Raw genomic sequence first — 18,428 nt, 5'->3', positions numbered from 1 at the left:
TAATATTGTACAAAAAGGGATCTGAACTTTCACTCATTTTATGTGCTGAACATCTTATGTGCTGTGCTTACAGACCAGAGAGCTTTGTTTAGTACAAAATATCTCAACATTCCTATCATACATTAGTCCTTTACATATATCATCACCCCAGAATTCCTGGGTGATGTGAAACATTAGCAGTGCTGCAGAAAGAAATTATCTGAGTATTGAAAGAATGGCTGTAATAAGAGAAACAGTGTGAACTCCCCAAAGTGCCCTAACATTGTGGTTTAACTCATCTGTTTGTACCAGCGGACTCCAAATGTTTTTCATCATGCATCCCCTAAAAGTTTTTGAGCATAAGCCCCAGTATATACCTATCCATAAGTTATATGTATGAATTAGTGTACTAATATACTATACAAGTTATAAAATATTTTTTAAAATAAGGGAGATTAAAAAAATACTTTAAAAAATGTATTTTTTTTAATTAATCATATAAGTAACATTTTCCCACACTGCAATGGACTGTCATGTGCACACCCTGGGGTACTCAAACCCCACTTTGGAGATCATTGATGTAGACAGCCATCAAAGACATCCTGAATCATTCCACAAAAGTACTCCTGTTGTTATAGTTTGAAGTAGATGATCCTTATTGAAAACTTTCAGTGTTTCATAGCCAGTGCCATTAAATAAATATCATTCCTTAGCAAATATCTGTATCTCAGCACTACCATCTCCTAGTCATCTCACATTCATGCACTATATATTGCTAAGAAATAGAAAAGAACTCAAATGTTAAACATTTATATAATTTTCAGTAACACAGTAAAGTTCCAGTACTACGTATGGCTTACGATACATTAAGCTATTTTCTTCTCTGAGGAGGCAGAATGTGTCAAAATTGGTCCAAAACTTTCCATCTCTCCTTGCTTAAGCCTCCAAGGCTGGTATTGTCCATTATTTTCTCTGTCAGGAGGGAGGTTTTGAATGAGATAAAGGGGATCCAACCAAACTTTCTAAGCACTTCTTTCTTGGTGAGATGCCATTAGTGACAAATGGCTGAGCATCATTATCCAAGGAACATACATAATAGTTCTTTCCTGGAACCCTCTACAATTATTTCCTTCTAACAGTTGAAGCCATCTGGCAAAATTCCTTGACAAATTTCAGCACTGTCATGGTGGTTGAATAAATGACTCATAATTCAGGGGGCTTGAGGCAAAGTTATTCTGCCAAGGATTTTGTCCATTCTGATGTTCTAGCTGTACCCTCTCCAAGAGCTTATTAGTTCTGCCAGTTTCTGGTAAGTCAGCTCTCCTATTTACACAGTTGAAAATTAGGAAAGGAAAAACTGTGAAGGGATTAAAGAAAAGTCTTAAACTAACATGAACTAAAGATCCTAAAATTGACATAAAAAACAAACTCATGGTTCCTATAAATATAAACCATAAACACTTTAAAATAAATGTTTGACAATTTGTAAGTATTTTGTAATACTCACCTGGAGATCAGGTGAGTCCTGGACAGCAAAAGACATTTCGCTGGAGCGGATTCTGTTGGTTTTGACAACTGCCAGAGCCAAGGAAGGGGAGACGAATGCAGCAGATGATGTTGATAAGTTTAGTTTTAAGCCAATATAGTCCACCAGCTTTATAATTCTGTTAAGAAAAAAATATATTTAGTATTACCAAGCACATACATCCAAAATGCTCAAGCAAGTTATGGTTATGAAGCAATAATCCAAGTCTAGTGCAAAATGCTCACTTATTGTAGAGTCAACAAAAAAAAACCCCAATGTTTTCCATGGCATTATATTATAGTAGAACTGATAACATTAGAATGCCAGCCCTTCAATTTTGAATAACTACATTAAAGAACAAGAAATATTCTTCTGGATTATGATTATGAGAAAGTTAAACTTGCTTAAGCCAATTTATCAAGACAGTAAACACAACACTTCAGTAATCAATTGCCAAAATGACCTACCTGTTAGAAATTCGTGGTGGTAATGGCTGGGAAGCAGTGAGGATACTGCTCACCTCACTAACCATCCTTTCTACATCTTTTGGCTCTATTTTTCCAGCTGCTAAATCTTTTTCTATTTTGGACACAATTTGCTCAGCTGTGGCGATACTAATGGTGGTATGAACAGAAGTTGTATTTGTGGTAGCTGAAAGGGTTTTTCCTGTGACAAATGAAAAGTTAAACGTTGTGTTCAACAAATGATGTATATTGAAGAAGCAGAAAAATTAAACAGCTCTCTTGATTAAAAACTTGTATCACTATTCATAAAGTTTCTCAACAAGTTATGTAATTCCTTCCTATCAGCTATTTTGCAGAGAGTGGTAATTTAAATCTCATGAAAACATAAAATAAGGTTTCAAACTACCAACATTAATTTCACATTTTATTGATTTCAAAGTTCCTCACATCAGGCCATTAATTTATTAAATAACCTATTATTTTGAATTTTTAGCCACTGAACACCTGAATGTAGAGTAAAATCAAGATAGTGTCAGGAATCTGAGAAGCAGCTTGTAAAGATGTGTACAACTTTCATAAGAAAATACCTAGCAATTAAGAATATTCCCAGTCAATAACAATATTTTAAGGATGATCCAATAATTACTGTGCAGTAATTTAGATATTAGGTTAATTTTTTAAAAAAAATCTACCTTCCTCTCTGATTTTTTTCTGTCCAAAAGACATTTGTTCTAATGGGGATTGAGCACTGTACCTACGTAGGACAGTTATTAACAATTGTGTAGGGTGAGGTACTACTCACCATGGCCAAAGGCATCAGAATGTATTTTAAAATACTTGCACATCAAGTGAAAGTTGTCTCAGGGTTTTCACACAGAATAGAATCACAAAATCATTTAGGCTGGAAAAGCTCCAAGATGATCAAGTTCAGCCTTTGACTAAATATCACCTTGTAAACCAGACAGAGCACTGAGTGCCATGTCCAGTAGTTTGTTGAACATCTCTGGAGATGGTGACTCCACCACATCCCTGGGCAGTCCATTCCGATGCTTAACAAGCCTTTCAGAGAAGAAATTCTTCCTGATGTCCAACAACCTCCCTGGCACAGCTTGTGGCCGTTTACTCCTATCCTGTCACTGGCTGCCTGGGAAAAGAGCCCAACCCCCACCTGGCTACAGTCTCCTTTCAGGGACTTGTATAGAGTGATAAGGTCACCCCTGAGACTCCTCCAGACCCTTCCTCAGTTCTGTTGCCCTTCTCTAGACTCACTCCAGCACCTCAATGTCTTTCTTGTAGTGAAGGGTCCAGAAATGGACACGAGGTGTGAGGTGTGGCCTCACCAGTGCTGAGTACAGGGGACAATCACTGCCATGGTCCTGCTGCCACACTATTGCTGACACAGGCCAGGTGCCACTGGCCTTTTTGGCCCCTGGGCACACCCTGGCTCATGTTCAGCCACTGTCAAACAGCACTACCAGGTCCTTTTCCTTTGGGGAACTTTCTGACACTATTCCCTAAGCTTGGAGTGTTCCCTAGGATTGCTGTGACCCAAGTGCAGGACCCAGCATTTGGCCTTGTTGAGCCTTGGTCCACAGATCCAGTCTGTCCAGATCCCTCTGTAGAACTTATCCCTCTGTTCTTACCCTCCAGCAAATCAACACTCCCATCTAAAGTAATTCACAATAATTGTAAGGTCACCTCTTATATCTATAACATTGTTTAATGAAGTTTAAAAGCAAATCCAGTGTATGGAATTCAAACAAAACTAATTGTTTATTTGTCATATTTACCTGGGGTCCCGTGGCCATCAGCAGTAGAATGAGGACGAGAAGCTGAGACAGAACGGTTGACAGGACTAACAGTAGGGGTCAAAGATATTGTGAAAGGAGTAAGGGGAACAATAGGTACTGTACTAACATTTTTGAGACCAGCTACAGGTGGGCTTGCAGCAGGGGGAATTTGTGCAGCAGATTCGGTGATAGCCTCAAAGTGCCGATTTACAATTGGAACTTTGTGAGGCTCAGAAGAAGAAAGTGAAGAATGTTTAGTGAAACCTACAGAAGGAGAAAGTATTGTAGAAGTCTTGTTAAGGTGTGCAGCACCAGATTTAATTAAGAAAGCAGCATTAGTGACAGATTTTGTAGCAGGTATGGGAACAGTGATGGATTTTTTGGAAGTTATGGAAGACAAAGTTGGCATGGTAGGTTGAGCAACAGACTCGGAAGAGGAATGTGTAGTGGTAACACTGGTAGAAGGCATAGAATTTTCAGAGAGAGGGTTTGTAAGGGGAGATGTGGAAAGAGTTCCAGGAAAATAGATTTCTGTTAATGGTGAGATCAGTTGTCTGATTGTGGGGCTTTGTTTAGCAGAAAGTACAGTTGGGGTAATAAAAGAATTAGATGTGAGGGAAGTCTTTTTAGAGAGGTGAGAGTGAGAGGAAGGAACCCATATAAGATGAGGTGGTACTTGTATAGAACTGTAAAAGAAAAAAAAGGTACAAAAATCCATGTTAAGTTTACCATTTTTTCTATTTTAAAGAAAACCAGTTATAATAGAGGAATATATATAAATTATATGGACATGCTAATAATAATGTATATTTTAAAATCAATCAGATTGGATGTTTCATGCTGTAATATTAAGACAGTTATTACAGTCTATTTTGCTTAGCAGTTAACTAGCAAGTCCATAAACAAATATTTAAAATGCCTTTGCTTCCTGTTCTGAAGATGAGCTGTTGTTGAACACAAAAGCTAGATGCATCATGGAAAAAATGAAAAATAAAAGGGATAAGAAGGGAGGGAAGGGAAAGAGGCGGGAGATACATAGGAAAATGCCTGTCAGCTTTTTCTTGTGGAGTCCTTTCTGGCTATTACACTGAAGCATGGAAGTTGCCTCTAGCCATGTATTAAGAAATTCATGAAATTAGCAATTCAAATTTTGTATTTATACTTACTACATTTGTAATTCTTCAGCAGTCAAGGAACAATACTTCAGTGATGAACAGCAGCACCTATCTGAGATGACAAAAAAGCATTATCCTTAAGCATAACAACTGCTAATACCATTAAGTGCAATATTTAACTATGTGTATTATGTCTTTAAACAACAGTATATACTGCATAATTTATTTTGAAGCTTGTTCTCAAATTAGTTTTACAAAACAAAGGAACTCTTGACCAGTCAGAATATTGCCATACCCCCAGATTTTTGTTCAATGCCTGACGAGTTCAGATTTCTCCTTTTTTTTTTTTTTTTTTCTTTTAATTTTAAACAAATCGAAATGCAACACTATGGCTCTGGAGACAGAGACAAATGGTTTGAGCCAGTACTCCATCTTGTCACAATATCACTAAGAAAGTTTGGCTGCTTAACAACCCTTTCAATGCAGATTGTCATTTTAGCAAGACATTTATGTTCTCAGCTTATTTTACACCTAGTCCTTTCAAAGTGTGCTCTATTAAAGTAACCAGCAATCTTATACCAAAATGTTTTAAAAAGTTATTTCTATCACATACATCCCCAAAAATCAGAAGGCTGCATTTTTATGTATTTATAGTGCTCAAAACTGAAAATATTTTGATCTAAAAGCAACTATCTTGTCTTTTTAGCTACTTGAAGACTCCATGTAAAGACACAAAATCATGATGAAACTGTGTTTAAAGCATAACTTACCAAGTTGACTTATTTTTGCTTTTTCTGTTAAACTGCTTATATTCTCTCTCTCAGCCAGCTTCATTATGAAATTGCACTGTGTACTATAAAGAGAAGAAAAAAAGCTTAATACTCAAGAAACAGAGTTGCCACATCTTTATAACACATGGAACTAACATCAAATGCTAAAAGAAAGCACATTAGCACAATTGTTAAGTGTAAAAGCACATTTCTCCTAGGCTCTGTCAGATTTGCACATATTTTTAATGCATGTAAACCACTATGCCAGCTTGATTAGAAGCATCATTTCATGGCACTTACTGTCCCTTATCACTACTATGTCAATTCTTAAATGGGTCCCTCCCTGATTAATGTTAGTCATTAAAGAGTTGGTAATTTTGTAAGGATAAAAACATAATTTCCACTGTTAGTGTAAATATGCCAGTGTTTATGAAACCTCACCTGGGGAAGCCAGCATTCTCTCCTGAAGAGATAACTTCAGTGACCCCATTCAAACATGTAACTCCATCTTTACGACTACAGTGTGAGGACTTAAAGCCCTGCCTAAACTAGGGAACCTCCAGTAAAAATTCTTCATATTCAGCAAATGCAAACATAGAGATGAATGAAAAAGTTTCTTTCCAGCTCATAAGAATGAAAAGATTACCTTAGTGACTGTCAGTATATGACATGAAGGTATGATCTGACTACTTTCTGTCTATTTTATTTGAGTTTTGGACTTTTCTTTCATCTTAATCTAGGAAGATAAAGTCCAGATTCAAGTATTTCAGGAAATTAAGTTTCACTGTTTTACAATACAGTGTTTCCAAGTGGATCATTTTAAAGGACAATTTAACAGTGAGTAGCAATTAAACTGAGAGACATCATCAATGTTTCCAGGTTTCCAGGATCACCTCTCTGGAGAAGCTTTGCCATTCATGGTTTCCAGACTCTGAACTGGTTACTTCCTCAGGCTCCCACTACCCCATGGATGGTTGGTTTCCCAAGCTGAAGAACAGCAACTTGAGATGTCTCGAGCAAATCCCTCATAAAGACTGCACTGAATTCACAAAATCTGGAATTCTGGTGCTCCCAGTTACGTGACTCAGGTAATACCAAGATGCAGAAGGACTTTGGCAGGGAAGCCTGGGCTTCAGCATAAGACTAATGAGTAGCAATACATTTGGGTTAAATGAAACCAACAAACTCTAGAAGGTTTTATAAAATCACTAATGCCAGGACAATAATGAAATCAGAATTTCTTTGTTAACCTATATATATTTCTCCAGCCTGTTTCCTGAACTTCTGAAGTTCCTAGAGAGTTTCTCTTTTTCTTCTGTTACAGTGCCATGCATACTTCACATACCACAAGACAATATATGAGCTTTTAAATATTTTGTCTTTAAAAATTTAAAAACAAACCTCTGGTTTTCTGCACTGCATTTCATAACAGAGGACTGTAATGACAAATGAAAACAGAAAAAATTAGTTCACAAGGAGAAATCAGGAGTGATGCTTTATTACAAGTAAGTTGGAAGAATGCCTTCCAAACAGTAACAATAATCAGTAATCTTACCTCACTTACTGCTCGCAAGGTTTTGTTGAACTCTGAAATGCTTTAAAATACAGTATTACTGTTATGTAGGATTTTTAGTTACGTTTCTAAAAACAATTACAACAATTTAATTAAAAAGAAAAATCACAGAGAAAAAATATTTTTCCAGTTAATCAATGATTTTTTCAAGTCAGGCCAGTTCCAATACTGTAAAACTACTTTTCAGAGCATTAAACATTTGAAGAGCTGACTCACTACACAAACTAAATTTAAACCTCTGTCATCACATTTGAACATCAACCCATTGTAAATGTTATTTAAAAGAGGAAAAGATAAATCTTAATGTTGTCTTTTGCCAAGCATTACTTGGAATAGAAATCTAAATTTATACTCAAAGCCACAGAAATAGAATGAGTAAGAAATACGGATTTCTTCTACAAACAAGACTTTTTGGCCAACCACATCTTTTTGATTTTCAGGGCAAGTTTGGGAAATATTCATTCACCTCTCCTTATAAAGACTGGGAAAGAAAAAACTACACCAAAATAAAACCATAGATATTACTTCAAGAATATTTATTGAAGAACATCCAGCTAGGAAAGTTCTACCAGACAGGCTGAATCCTTAAATTATAACAAACATTTGATGTACCATCTTTAAAAAGAAACTCCAGTGGTACATTAACTAACAGTATTCTAACCAGTATGAACTTTATGTTAAAGAGCAAGAACTTGCAACTTGTGAAATTTTTAATGTGCAGGAATAACACAAAGTCTGCTCAACACATGGAAGGTCCCATTTCATCTTTTTCAAATTTTAAAAAGATTCCAAGCTTTATTCAGAATTACCTACCTCAGTTCTTGTGGGGTATGTGCTGGAACTTCAATTAACTTTTTGACTCGATTGTGGGTAGTTATGTTATTAATCTGTTAGGAAAAAAGATCCCACAGCTAAGTACAGCCAGTAATTTTTAGCCTTTAAAGAAAATTGTTAATTTCACACATTTTAATAGGCTGAAATTACAAAGATAAGAAGCATGTTTTCCCGTGAATACACTGCAACAAGTATTTACCATGACATTGTTGTCACAATTTATGTAGGGAACTGTTGATCTAGTATAGACCAAATCTCAAAATCTTTGTGGAAGAGAGGGGCAAAAGGACATGTCTTATGCTGGAAAAAGAGGAATTTTGCTTAGTTTGCAACAAAGCTTAGTCCAGACACTGAATGAATTTTTTAACTCTAAGTGCAACTATGGGAGAAGCTCCATAAATGACATAAATAATAGATGACAGAATACCGGCAGTGAGAAGCCAAGAACTGCAGTGAAAGACATGACAGAATTAAGCTGAATAAGTATGATCTACCATTAGGGTCTGAGGATACACTGAGGTTTATCTAAGAGCCCTTTCTATATATGCATTCTTATGCTCTTCTGGTTACCAGCATTACTGGTTATTTTTACATTTTGTGCAAACAGCAAGGGCCATGAGGAAAAACATCATCTAATATATGTGGCATTGACTTCTCCTAACAAACATTCTTCTAAAAAGCAAAAGAGTTTCAAGAGAAACTGGTTCTCCCAGAAGCTGTAGGTGTAATGTTACCATGCTAGGACACTTTCAGTAGGCATTATCACCACTGAAACACAACAGAATGTAGAGGTGGCTTTTGCTAGGGGCATATCACTGCCCAAACTCGATGTTCCATGTGCAGCTGTGCAGTAGCTCTTCTCTGTGGTTACATTGCTGACTACTCTTACGCTTTCAGGGACTGGAATGTGAAATCTCAGGCTGAGGACAGACAGGGATGTGTAGGATAAAGATAAGAAGCTTCTTCTTTTTTCCTCCCCTCAGTTTCCATCTGTGAGAACATTCTCATCCTCATAGTATTATCTTGGTACTGGATCATCTATATGGTCCTTGCCAGGCACGACACTGTCCTCTTAAAACTCTCATGTTGTATAAATGGACACACTCATGTCACATAAGCCTATTGCAAAATTAATGACTCAGTAACCACAAGCCAAAAAACATAGAATGATCATGCAAAGCATAATCGAAAAAATACACAAAAAAGCATAAGAACTATTTCTGAGAATCTCAACATGAATTATTCCAGGATATAATTCAACTTTAATTATGCCCAAATAGTTGCCATCTAATGATGCTTATCTTCCTAAGGCAAGTGCCTAAATTAATCTCCAAAGGAAGATCCTGTGTGCCTAAATGTAAATTTTGAGATTATCCAGGGCTTCCCCCTCCTTTCAGTGGCTATTTAGAGAATACAGGTCCTTACTGTAGGAAGTTTAGTTAGCTGGAATTTTAAAATTTAGTTGCAAAGCAGCAGTTTAAAACAGAGCTGTTCCATCCACTGTAAACACACTAATTTTACTTATTTTAAGTGTAAACAATAAAACTCACTTCAAGCTTCCTTACAATAAAGTTTTAAAATAGAGAATACTTACTATTTCTACATTTAGTGATGCATTACTTTCTTCACTTGCCCGAAGTTTTACCTTGCCCACATAGAAAACTAAAGCCAGAAGCAAAAAAAGTTAGGAAAATCAATGCTGAAACACAGAATGTAAATTGAGAATTGAAAAGTTTACTGCTTGTGTTCTAATACAAGGGAAATAAGAACACTTGCAGTAGTTTATCTATTTTTGCAATTGTTCTTCCATCTTTTCACCTATTTCAACAAATGAACTAGTCCAATGGCTTCATTATTTTCTGTATTTATAATTTTGATGGCTGCCCCCAAATTCCTTCTAGGTAATCTTTTCCCAAAATAGAAAAACTGCCCTTCACATTACTATAAATATAACTCCATAGCTTACTTGTTTCTTGGGGTTTTTTTGCAATTCTTATCTGCAACTGTGTGCCTTTGATGAGAAAGCAAAGATTAAAAGTACAAGAGTTTAAACACTTTTTAACCTCCCCACTTTTAATATTTTTTGAATTTATATAAAATCTCCCTAAATTTACAAGGAAATTTATGACAGACCTAGCTTTTACCCAGCAACTAAACATTGCTTCATTACTTGGAGTATAAAATAGTTGGACAGGATTTTTATTTAAAAAAAGAGAAAAGAAAACCACTAACCTGAATAATTACAGGCACGTGTTACGTTGCATACAATGGTTTCTCCTCCTACAGATTTTTTGGGGAAAAAAAACCAAACAACTTCTGAGTAAAAAAGTTAATCTTAAATACAATATTCTCATATATATTTACAATCATTCCAGTGTTTGGAATGTAAATATCTTTGTATTCTGGAAGTATTTGACATACTGTCTAGGCTTCACCTATCTACAGCATTTACCATGACATTTTCCAAGACTTAGTATTCAGAAATATGCTGCCTTTGATTAATTAATTTTGAAAAAAATTCTGCAACTGTTTTGACAGAAAACTTAAAATGCAAGTGGTCTCAATTATTTTTTTTTCCTTTTTTAAGAAATTTAGTTAGAAACAGAAAACAGCATATAATTGATAAGATCTTTAATTATCACAGAATTCAATCACTAGGCAGCATACTGTCTGTCTCTAAGGTTCCTACCATGGCTCCATATGATAGCATGAAGCTAAAACTGTTCTACCTGATGGAATTCAAGCTATGATGACAGCAACCATGTACACTCTTATCTAGTACAACATGCCTTCACTTAGTTATAGCAAGCTTTTGGCTGCTCCATATTTTCCATATTTTTAATACAACACACACTGCTGAGAAATAACAGTGATCATAAATTAGTATACTTCAAACAGATGGCTCTGTTGTATAATTCCAAAACAAAGCACTGGAAAAATATTTGCATCCAAGACAAAACTCCTATACTTGTTAATTAAAATAACTTTTCTTACTTAAGCAGATGGATTTGCCTCCATTAACAGAAAAAAACCAATTTCTGTTTCTTCTGCTGTTATCATTAGTTAGTACCAAATGAGAAGAAAATTTTTTTTTTCACTTTCTTTGTGGTGCAAACATTTGACTGCAAAAGTTTGCTGCTTTATTAATTTTATCACCACCAATAAATAAGCCACCAGACACTACAGACTGTAAGCTGGTGGCAATATTCAAGTTACTAGCAAAAAAATTCAGACAGCAGTTTAGAATCAAATACCTTTGATGGTTGGACTGGATTATCTTAGAGCTCTTTGCTGACCTTAACAATTCTATGACCCTAAATTTGCCTCCCTTTTGTTGGCAGTGAAATAGTTACAAGTCCTGTATATACTGGTTTTTTATCAATCCTTAAAAAAAAAGCTCATAAGTAACTGATAAACAATAATCAAATGTCAATACAACAATAAATTGTCAAAATTATTTACAACATAGAGAGCAACTTATAAAAACCCAACACAAAATCTGAAAGTGCCACAAAAGATTACATCAGCTCCTTTTTCCTTACAGAGCATGCATTTGTGTGCCCTCTAGTCTTAAGATCTCTGCACGCCACCAAAATGCACAAAATAGATTAGCAGGGTGGAGGATATAAGACTGATCAAAAATCACTAAGGCTTCCATCTCCTCAAGGGCATCAGATAACACAGCTGCAATAATTCTGCAGGTCATGTTTACACAGTCTAATTAGCCTTGTCATTAAGGCTCCAAGCCAGTTTTTCTTTCACTTGCACTAACTCAGGGTAAATCCATTGGAATGGGGCTACTGAGCTTCTATGTGCATAATTTAAAAATAAAATTCAGTCTATTCCTGGTCCTACTGGGCCTGCCCTGAGGTCAAATACAATGACTGTATTCAGTTTGCTGCAATCTACTAAAAGACACAAAGATTTCTTTTTTAGCAAACACGGTCCCCAAGATTGTGTTTCTTACATTTTTGTGGTAACCTACTGTTCTGACTTACAAAATAATCAAACTCTTCTATATGCAGCCATCTAGAAAAGCACTGCAGAATTAGTCCTCCTACCAGACTGGACATTGATGTGAGGTAAGGCAGACTGTTAATGTAACACATCCCAATACCAAGTAAAAAGCATATTAAAAAGCATTTGGGAGCAGACTTCCTGAACTCACACACACTTAAAATTTGAGATGCACAAAAACGTATCAGTGGTGATAGATGAATCCTACCTGGTGTCATGGTGGAATAATAATCAGTTGTCGTAAGGGCTTCTGTTAAAAAAAAAAAAAAAAAAAAAAAATCAAAAGTTTTTACATTTTAACTTAAAAAACCCCATGAAATACATGTCACAAAAATAAATTCTTATTTTTCTTTCAGACTCTGTCTTTCCAGGAAAAGTGTAAACACCTGGCAATTTATAAGAAAATAAAGTTACTTTCAGTGTGGGAAATGCAAAAGCAAGGAGAGTAAGATCCATCCAATTTTATGCTTGTATCCCCATCTGGGCCAGAGACTCCTGGCTCCCTATTGTTCAGAGGAGAAAGTGCTGCTTTTAAGGTGATTCCTATTTATCCTATTTTACATGGATACTTCAGCATAGAAGGAATCCTATTCTAAAAATGTGTTTTGCAATCAACAATGAAGAACAGAAGGATGTTCAGCTCCTATACATAATGGAGGAATCCATATTGATATGGAATGAACCTACTCCTTGTTTAAAATAGGAAAATCAGGAAAGGAAGGGGTAACAAGTACTTCTGTTTGAGTCTTTTCTGATCCTGTTTGACAACTCCTTGCAAGAACATATGTAAGTGTCTTCAAGGAATGAGGTGTACATTTTTGTTCTGTAGAATAGCTTAAATAGTATCAGAAAGCATAGAAAACATTTATATACAAAATCCTCTATATACTTGCTAAAAATATATCAGCCCTGTTTGGGTTTTGGTAAGCAATACAATATTTTAAATGAAAAAGAAAGGTTTACAGCTCAGTTAAGTGCACCTCAGAGCCCTAATCATGCAGACTTAAAAAACATATTGCAGATAAATACAAAATTTAAAATCATGTAAGAAAATAATTTGGAGTAAATATATCCCAGTTCCTAAAAACAACCAACAAAAAAGCAACAAACATTAATGCAACAAACATTAATGCAACAAACATCTCCCTTGAAACCTTACTCTCTTCATGCAAATTCTCACCTGTACTTTGTGTAGTCTCCTCTGAAGACATATCTGAAATAGAAAAATTCATAATAGTAAAATCTATAAAAATAAAAATTTAAAAAAAAACAAAAAACCAAAAAAAGCCCAAAAGTCTAAAGCCAGCAAAATCTAAATAAGAGAAACATTAATAACATCTTGCCTGAAGAATTAATAGGATAGGCAATAAAAGTAACAACAGAGAATTCTAGGGGGAAAAAAAATAAAGGAAGTAAAAACTGTATTAATCAAGTATTTTACCTCTGTGAATTTCTGAGAAAAAATATCAAGCCCCCAAGATTTTACACAGAAACTGAATATTAATTTTCTAAATTTCATTTTAAGAATAACTGCAAAGCTTGTAAGAAGTGTTCACATTATTTCAATGTTAATAATTGAAATAACATTCACACTATTTCAAAAAGCTGAGTATCTGAATTCCAGCTGGGAATCAAATTTTCCTCAGATAAGTTCCCTTTGCTAGTTTCATTCTTTCAAAAGATGCAGATGAATTTTTGCATATCCAAGTGCAATAACTGCTTAACCCCAAGGACCTTTTTCTGACATTCATAATCACAGATGACATAGTGGGTTTGGTCCCTCCAAAAAAGGTGGTTTTGTCACTAACCATATATAAATAAAATAGAAATGCAAAGGCAAATGATGCAAATAGAGTAATGATACATCAAAAGGAAAAAAAATTAAATTAAGACAATAGACGAAAGTTTAAAGGGCTGTTCTTATTAAGAATATTTTAGGTGTCAGCACAGGAAAACAAAGTGGTTAGAGAACCACTTTGTATCACTTCAATATGACAACTTAGTGACTTTTTTTTAAATGGACCAGAGCAGATTCACAGCAGAGGAAGAAATTTTGTGAGGCAACTAACAAGTAGCCAAAATATGAGCAGAGTGAAAACTAAGTGCTGGTTTAATCTGTATTACTTGGCCTAGTATAACCTACACAAATATTGAATGCAATGCAGTTATTAAAGATGAACCATTCCCAAAGAGAGACTGTATCTGTAAAATAATAAGATCATGTGTGTTTACATCTGTATTATTTCTTTTATCCAGAGCACACACTCTATGTCAGTATACATTAAGCAAAAAAGCAATTGACTTTCATACAGTGTGTCTCATTCTTAATTTTTAAAAATGCTTTCATAGATGATGCTTACCACCTCTGGTTCCAGAAGCTGTTAGAGCCTCCTGTGTGTGTAGTGTGATAGACTGCATGAAATGCCATTTGCTAGAGTAGGAGATGCAAAGAAGCTCTCACTACAGTTTTCCTCCTCTGCCATCTCTGAAAACTCTTCACTGTTCTGAACAAAAGGCTCCTAATCAAGCAACTTCCACCTACTTCACCCTAAGTACTACTGCCACAAGCCAGGAGTGATGCTATAAGGTAAGCTATTTCATTACAATGTAGAATAAAACAACTAATTTGAAATGAAAATATTTAAATTTTGGAACTCTATTACATTACAATCTTTCTGCACTACCTCAGAAAAAAGCACATTTACCTAAGAGGAAATAACAAAAATTGGAAAAATCAATAAAGTCCTGATTTTCTTACCAAAACTTGTTGTTGCAGCTGATTCTTCTGAATCTGTGAATTTTATTTCAGATTAAAAAAAAAAAAAGACAATTACAAAGTTTCAGACACATACATTATCATCCTCAGCATGTTTTTCTTATATTATAAAAGGTTTACTGCATTCACCAGAAGAGGGCAACACCTGCTTTTTCAGAACAACACTTCCAGGTTGTCAAAAAAGGCAGATGTAACAATCTCTGGTTAAAAAAAAGGAAAAAGTCGCTATTTTTTAGAATTCGATGCAAGACAAATTTTTTTCGAGACGTACTGGGCAGTTTGAATTGTATAATGTTAAAAAAACACAATTGTATCATGTTAAACACCCAAGATATGTGCCACACTAGCCTGAAAGCTACATGCTTATCCTGAATGTTTTGCTAATTCTGGGAATGGGAATCAAGCATAAACAGCAAAATAGCTCTAGCTGGGTACGAAGAACTCTTCTCAGACATTTTATAATAACAGTGAGACTTGCCACTTAAAATTTATCCCATTCATATATATTCTCTTTTTATCCTGTAAAAAGTAGCGACAAATAAAAACCTAATTAATTTCAAGCCTGAACCTCTGATCTTAACAGGAACCAGCCAACTACTTATATAGCAAACACTATCTATTAGATTTCTATATTGTTACAGTCAGTATTTTGATCAAAAAGAAAATAGGAAATTTGATATCTTGTTCACATAGCAACTTCAAAGTTGACCCTTTCAGTCACTGGGTGGTTTTGGATACTGTCAGAGACAAGTCAAGTTATAGGTCAGAGTTATCACAGAAATATAATCTAAAGAACAGCTGGATGCAAACATGAAGCACTATTGAAAAAAATACACTTAAGGTATTTCAACATCTCTCAAAGGTCAAAAGTCATCCTATAATATTACTTACAATACACTAATTTTACTGTAAAGCCTTTTCTACTGCTTTCAGAGATATCAAAAGTCCCTGAAGAAAAACAGATTTTTTAAATTAAAACTAGTAAACAAGAATTTTCTGAAATGCTAAACACTCATGAAGAATTCCTTGCTCCAGAAAGGCTATTTTGCTTGCCTTACTGACAACTAGCAATAGCTTCTTTCCAAAGGATAAATATGAATACGATTTCTGTAATGAAGGGAGACTCAGAATCATCTCAGTGACTTTATTTTCATTTTCTCTGGAAAATTACTGATGCTATTTGCACCACAGACTTAGCTAATAAGCTACAAAGATAATATGGAAAATTAATTTGCAAATGTTTGCATATGCTTAACTATCTCCAAGAATTAAAAAGTAACAGCAGCAGCAATCTTACTACACACTTTCTAAAACCGAAGAACAATTGGGCAAAACCCCACACAACCCCAACATACCTGTTACTTTTCTGCTAGGCAGTGTGGCAGTAGTTTCAACTGTAAAATAAGAAGATTTTTTAGGAGCAGAAGATTTTATATATATTTGTACACATGCAAATACATACACAACACCTTTTTAAACACAACCATTTTAGATGTGGTACTCACCTCACTTCAAAATAAATGGTTTGCAAAACTACTTTGCATCCATTGATATGAGTCCAGACTTTTTGAAAGCTGGAAGTTGAACTCTTTTGAGTTCAGTTTTTTCCTCAGTTTATTTTTTTATACTTATGGAAGATAACAGATTAGGCCATGAGCTTTGCCACTTCTCTTCCATTGCCGGAGTCTTGAGAAGCCTATTCAGTACATTTGCTTGAGTGAAGATAAAGAGGACTAAAATAGCAGCAACTAAAGTGTAACATGTATATGAACATCATGATGTGCATGCACATCATATAAATACTCATATGTCCAAGAGCTGCACCACCAAATAACATCTAAACTGTGAAAGATTTGGCTGCCAGAAATGAAGCAGCTCAGGTGGACGTGGGCTGGGATGAAAAGGTGAGCTATTTTCAGCTCAATGGGCCAATGAAACATGTCCCCAGGGACAGCCAGAGAGAGATGCAACACACACATGGGCTCTTGATCAAGGGGTAGATCTGACAATTGAAGCCATCACACTCATGAATGTGAAACATGACATCATCAAGTGAGCCAAGTGACTAAAGCCTCCCTGGAATAAATATGGGTGCTGGGGCTATCAATAAGGAGGCCCAGCAGATCAGTTAAATCACACCACTGCAGCAAATCTGCCATCAAGGCACGTGCTATGTGCTTCCTGTGCTGGAGGAAAAGTAACAGACAGCTCCAAATGTTCCCTGTAGCCTGACACCATTCAAAACACCATCCTGGGCCTTGAAAAACAAGTAGCAACACAGCATCACCTATACTTAAAGCACTGTTAACCTATTTCAGTACCTTTGATAGATGAGACCCTGTCTGGGCAAGGAGTAAGAAAAATTCTTCTTAAGTCAGTGAACTTGGTAGGACACTAAGCATAGTCATGACCCGAGCCCAAGGGTAGCAGCAGAAGAGAGAGATTCTCTCCAAATGGCTGGAGTAGGTGGGACAGTTTCTCCACAGGTAACGCCTTGGTATCTGACCAGTCCATTACTACCATGTCACACTGGTGGGTACTAACTGTGCCAGACAGCCCCTGTGCAATGGACATCGCCCAGATCCTTGGATCCATTATTGTCCAGGCTGCTGTAGATTACCTCCACCACTGTGAATGCCATCAGATATTGACACCTTCCTTCTTCCATCACTGGTGCTCCACTTGCACCTGTAGTCTACATGATCATCCTCAGACTCTGAATCCAGTCATGCAAGCTCAAATCTCTGTGGGACCTCCAGCAACAATCACTTGGAAACAACACACAGGAAAGTGCTCTGAGGGAACAAATTCCTAGGTAGCAGGGTATGCAGGAGAGTTTGATGTGCATAGAGCAGTATTCACCTCTGATGGTATGGGAGGTTACAGCCAAATGGCCAAGGAATCCTGGTGAGAAGGCAGACCTTGCAGGAAGGATGTCTTGCTTACACCATAGACAGAGACTTTTGGTACTGTGTTGGGTCCTGGCATACACCTACCAGGCCTGTGTCCCACACCCAGGAAGGGTCAATAGGATCTCTGGATCTAAGGAAAAACAAATGCATGCTGCAGCTGAATCAGAGACTCAAGAGGGAACTATGGAAGTGCAGGTTGACCCAGCTAGGGAAGGAGGAAGAAGACCCTCTGGAGATGACGTAGGAAGACAACTCAGAAGAGGCAGCCTGCTCTGCAGCAGGACAGCCACAAGAACAAGAGAGAGAAATGACAGAAATCATAAATGAGACAGAAATTAACCAGTCCTATTCCTGAGCAAGGTATGAGAAGCACAAAGATAACATCTGCCAGCCAGGTAGAGCAGATTGCTGCCTGGATACCCCAGGGCTGGGATACTGGGACCAATGATCTGAAGTCAGAGAAAACATGAGAGCGTCACAAGATGAAAAATGTCAGTTCAGTTTTGTGGAATGTCATACACTGAATGAAGCTAAAAGCAGCAACTCTGAAATATGGCAGGATAAAAACATGGAAATCAGATTAATTGCACTACAATTTTTAGGAGATTTCCATGAAACTGTTAGTTTTAGTTAATTTACAATCTGGGTAGAAAATTTCTTATGTAGAAGAAAA

At 36.1% G+C, this 18,428-nt stretch overlaps 1 protein-coding gene across 3 annotated transcripts in view; it reads right to left on the bottom strand.

Moving 5' to 3' along the window:
- The window catches only part of ADGRG2 (adhesion G protein-coupled receptor G2), a 57,202-nt gene that overhangs the window by 11,560 nt on the left and 27,214 nt on the right, over positions 1 to 18,428 (bottom strand). For 2 of the 3 annotated variants that reach the window (XM_083854869.1, XM_083854871.1), the window contains exons 4-17: positions 16,199 to 16,237; positions 14,826 to 14,858; positions 13,248 to 13,280; positions 12,276 to 12,317; positions 10,283 to 10,330; positions 9,645 to 9,712; positions 8,030 to 8,103; positions 7,199 to 7,238; positions 7,045 to 7,079; positions 5,644 to 5,726; positions 4,925 to 4,985; positions 3,759 to 4,444; positions 1,972 to 2,170; positions 1,487 to 1,643 (exon numbers count right to left, since the gene is read on the bottom strand). In XM_083854869.1, coding sequence (XP_083710995.1) covers positions 1,487 to 1,643; positions 1,972 to 2,170; positions 3,759 to 4,444; positions 4,925 to 4,985; positions 5,644 to 5,726; positions 7,045 to 7,079; positions 7,199 to 7,238; positions 8,030 to 8,103; positions 9,645 to 9,712; positions 10,283 to 10,330; positions 12,276 to 12,317; positions 13,248 to 13,280; positions 14,826 to 14,858; positions 16,199 to 16,237 — 1,598 coding nt within the window. The remainder of the gene's footprint in view (positions 1 to 1,486; positions 1,644 to 1,971; positions 2,171 to 3,758; positions 4,445 to 4,924; positions 4,986 to 5,643; positions 5,727 to 7,044; positions 7,080 to 7,198; positions 7,239 to 8,029; positions 8,104 to 9,644; positions 9,713 to 10,282; positions 10,331 to 12,275; positions 12,318 to 13,247; positions 13,281 to 14,825; positions 14,859 to 16,198; positions 16,238 to 18,428) is intronic. The other variant, XM_083854870.1, reaches the window with a different exon arrangement.

The sequence above is a fragment of the Zosterops lateralis genome (genome assembly GCF_965231275.1).
Source record: "Zosterops lateralis genome assembly, chromosome: 2".
Classification (NCBI taxonomy): Eukaryota; Metazoa; Chordata; class Aves; order Passeriformes; family Zosteropidae; genus Zosterops; species Zosterops lateralis.
This window is presented reverse-complemented; position numbering and strand designations above follow the sequence as displayed.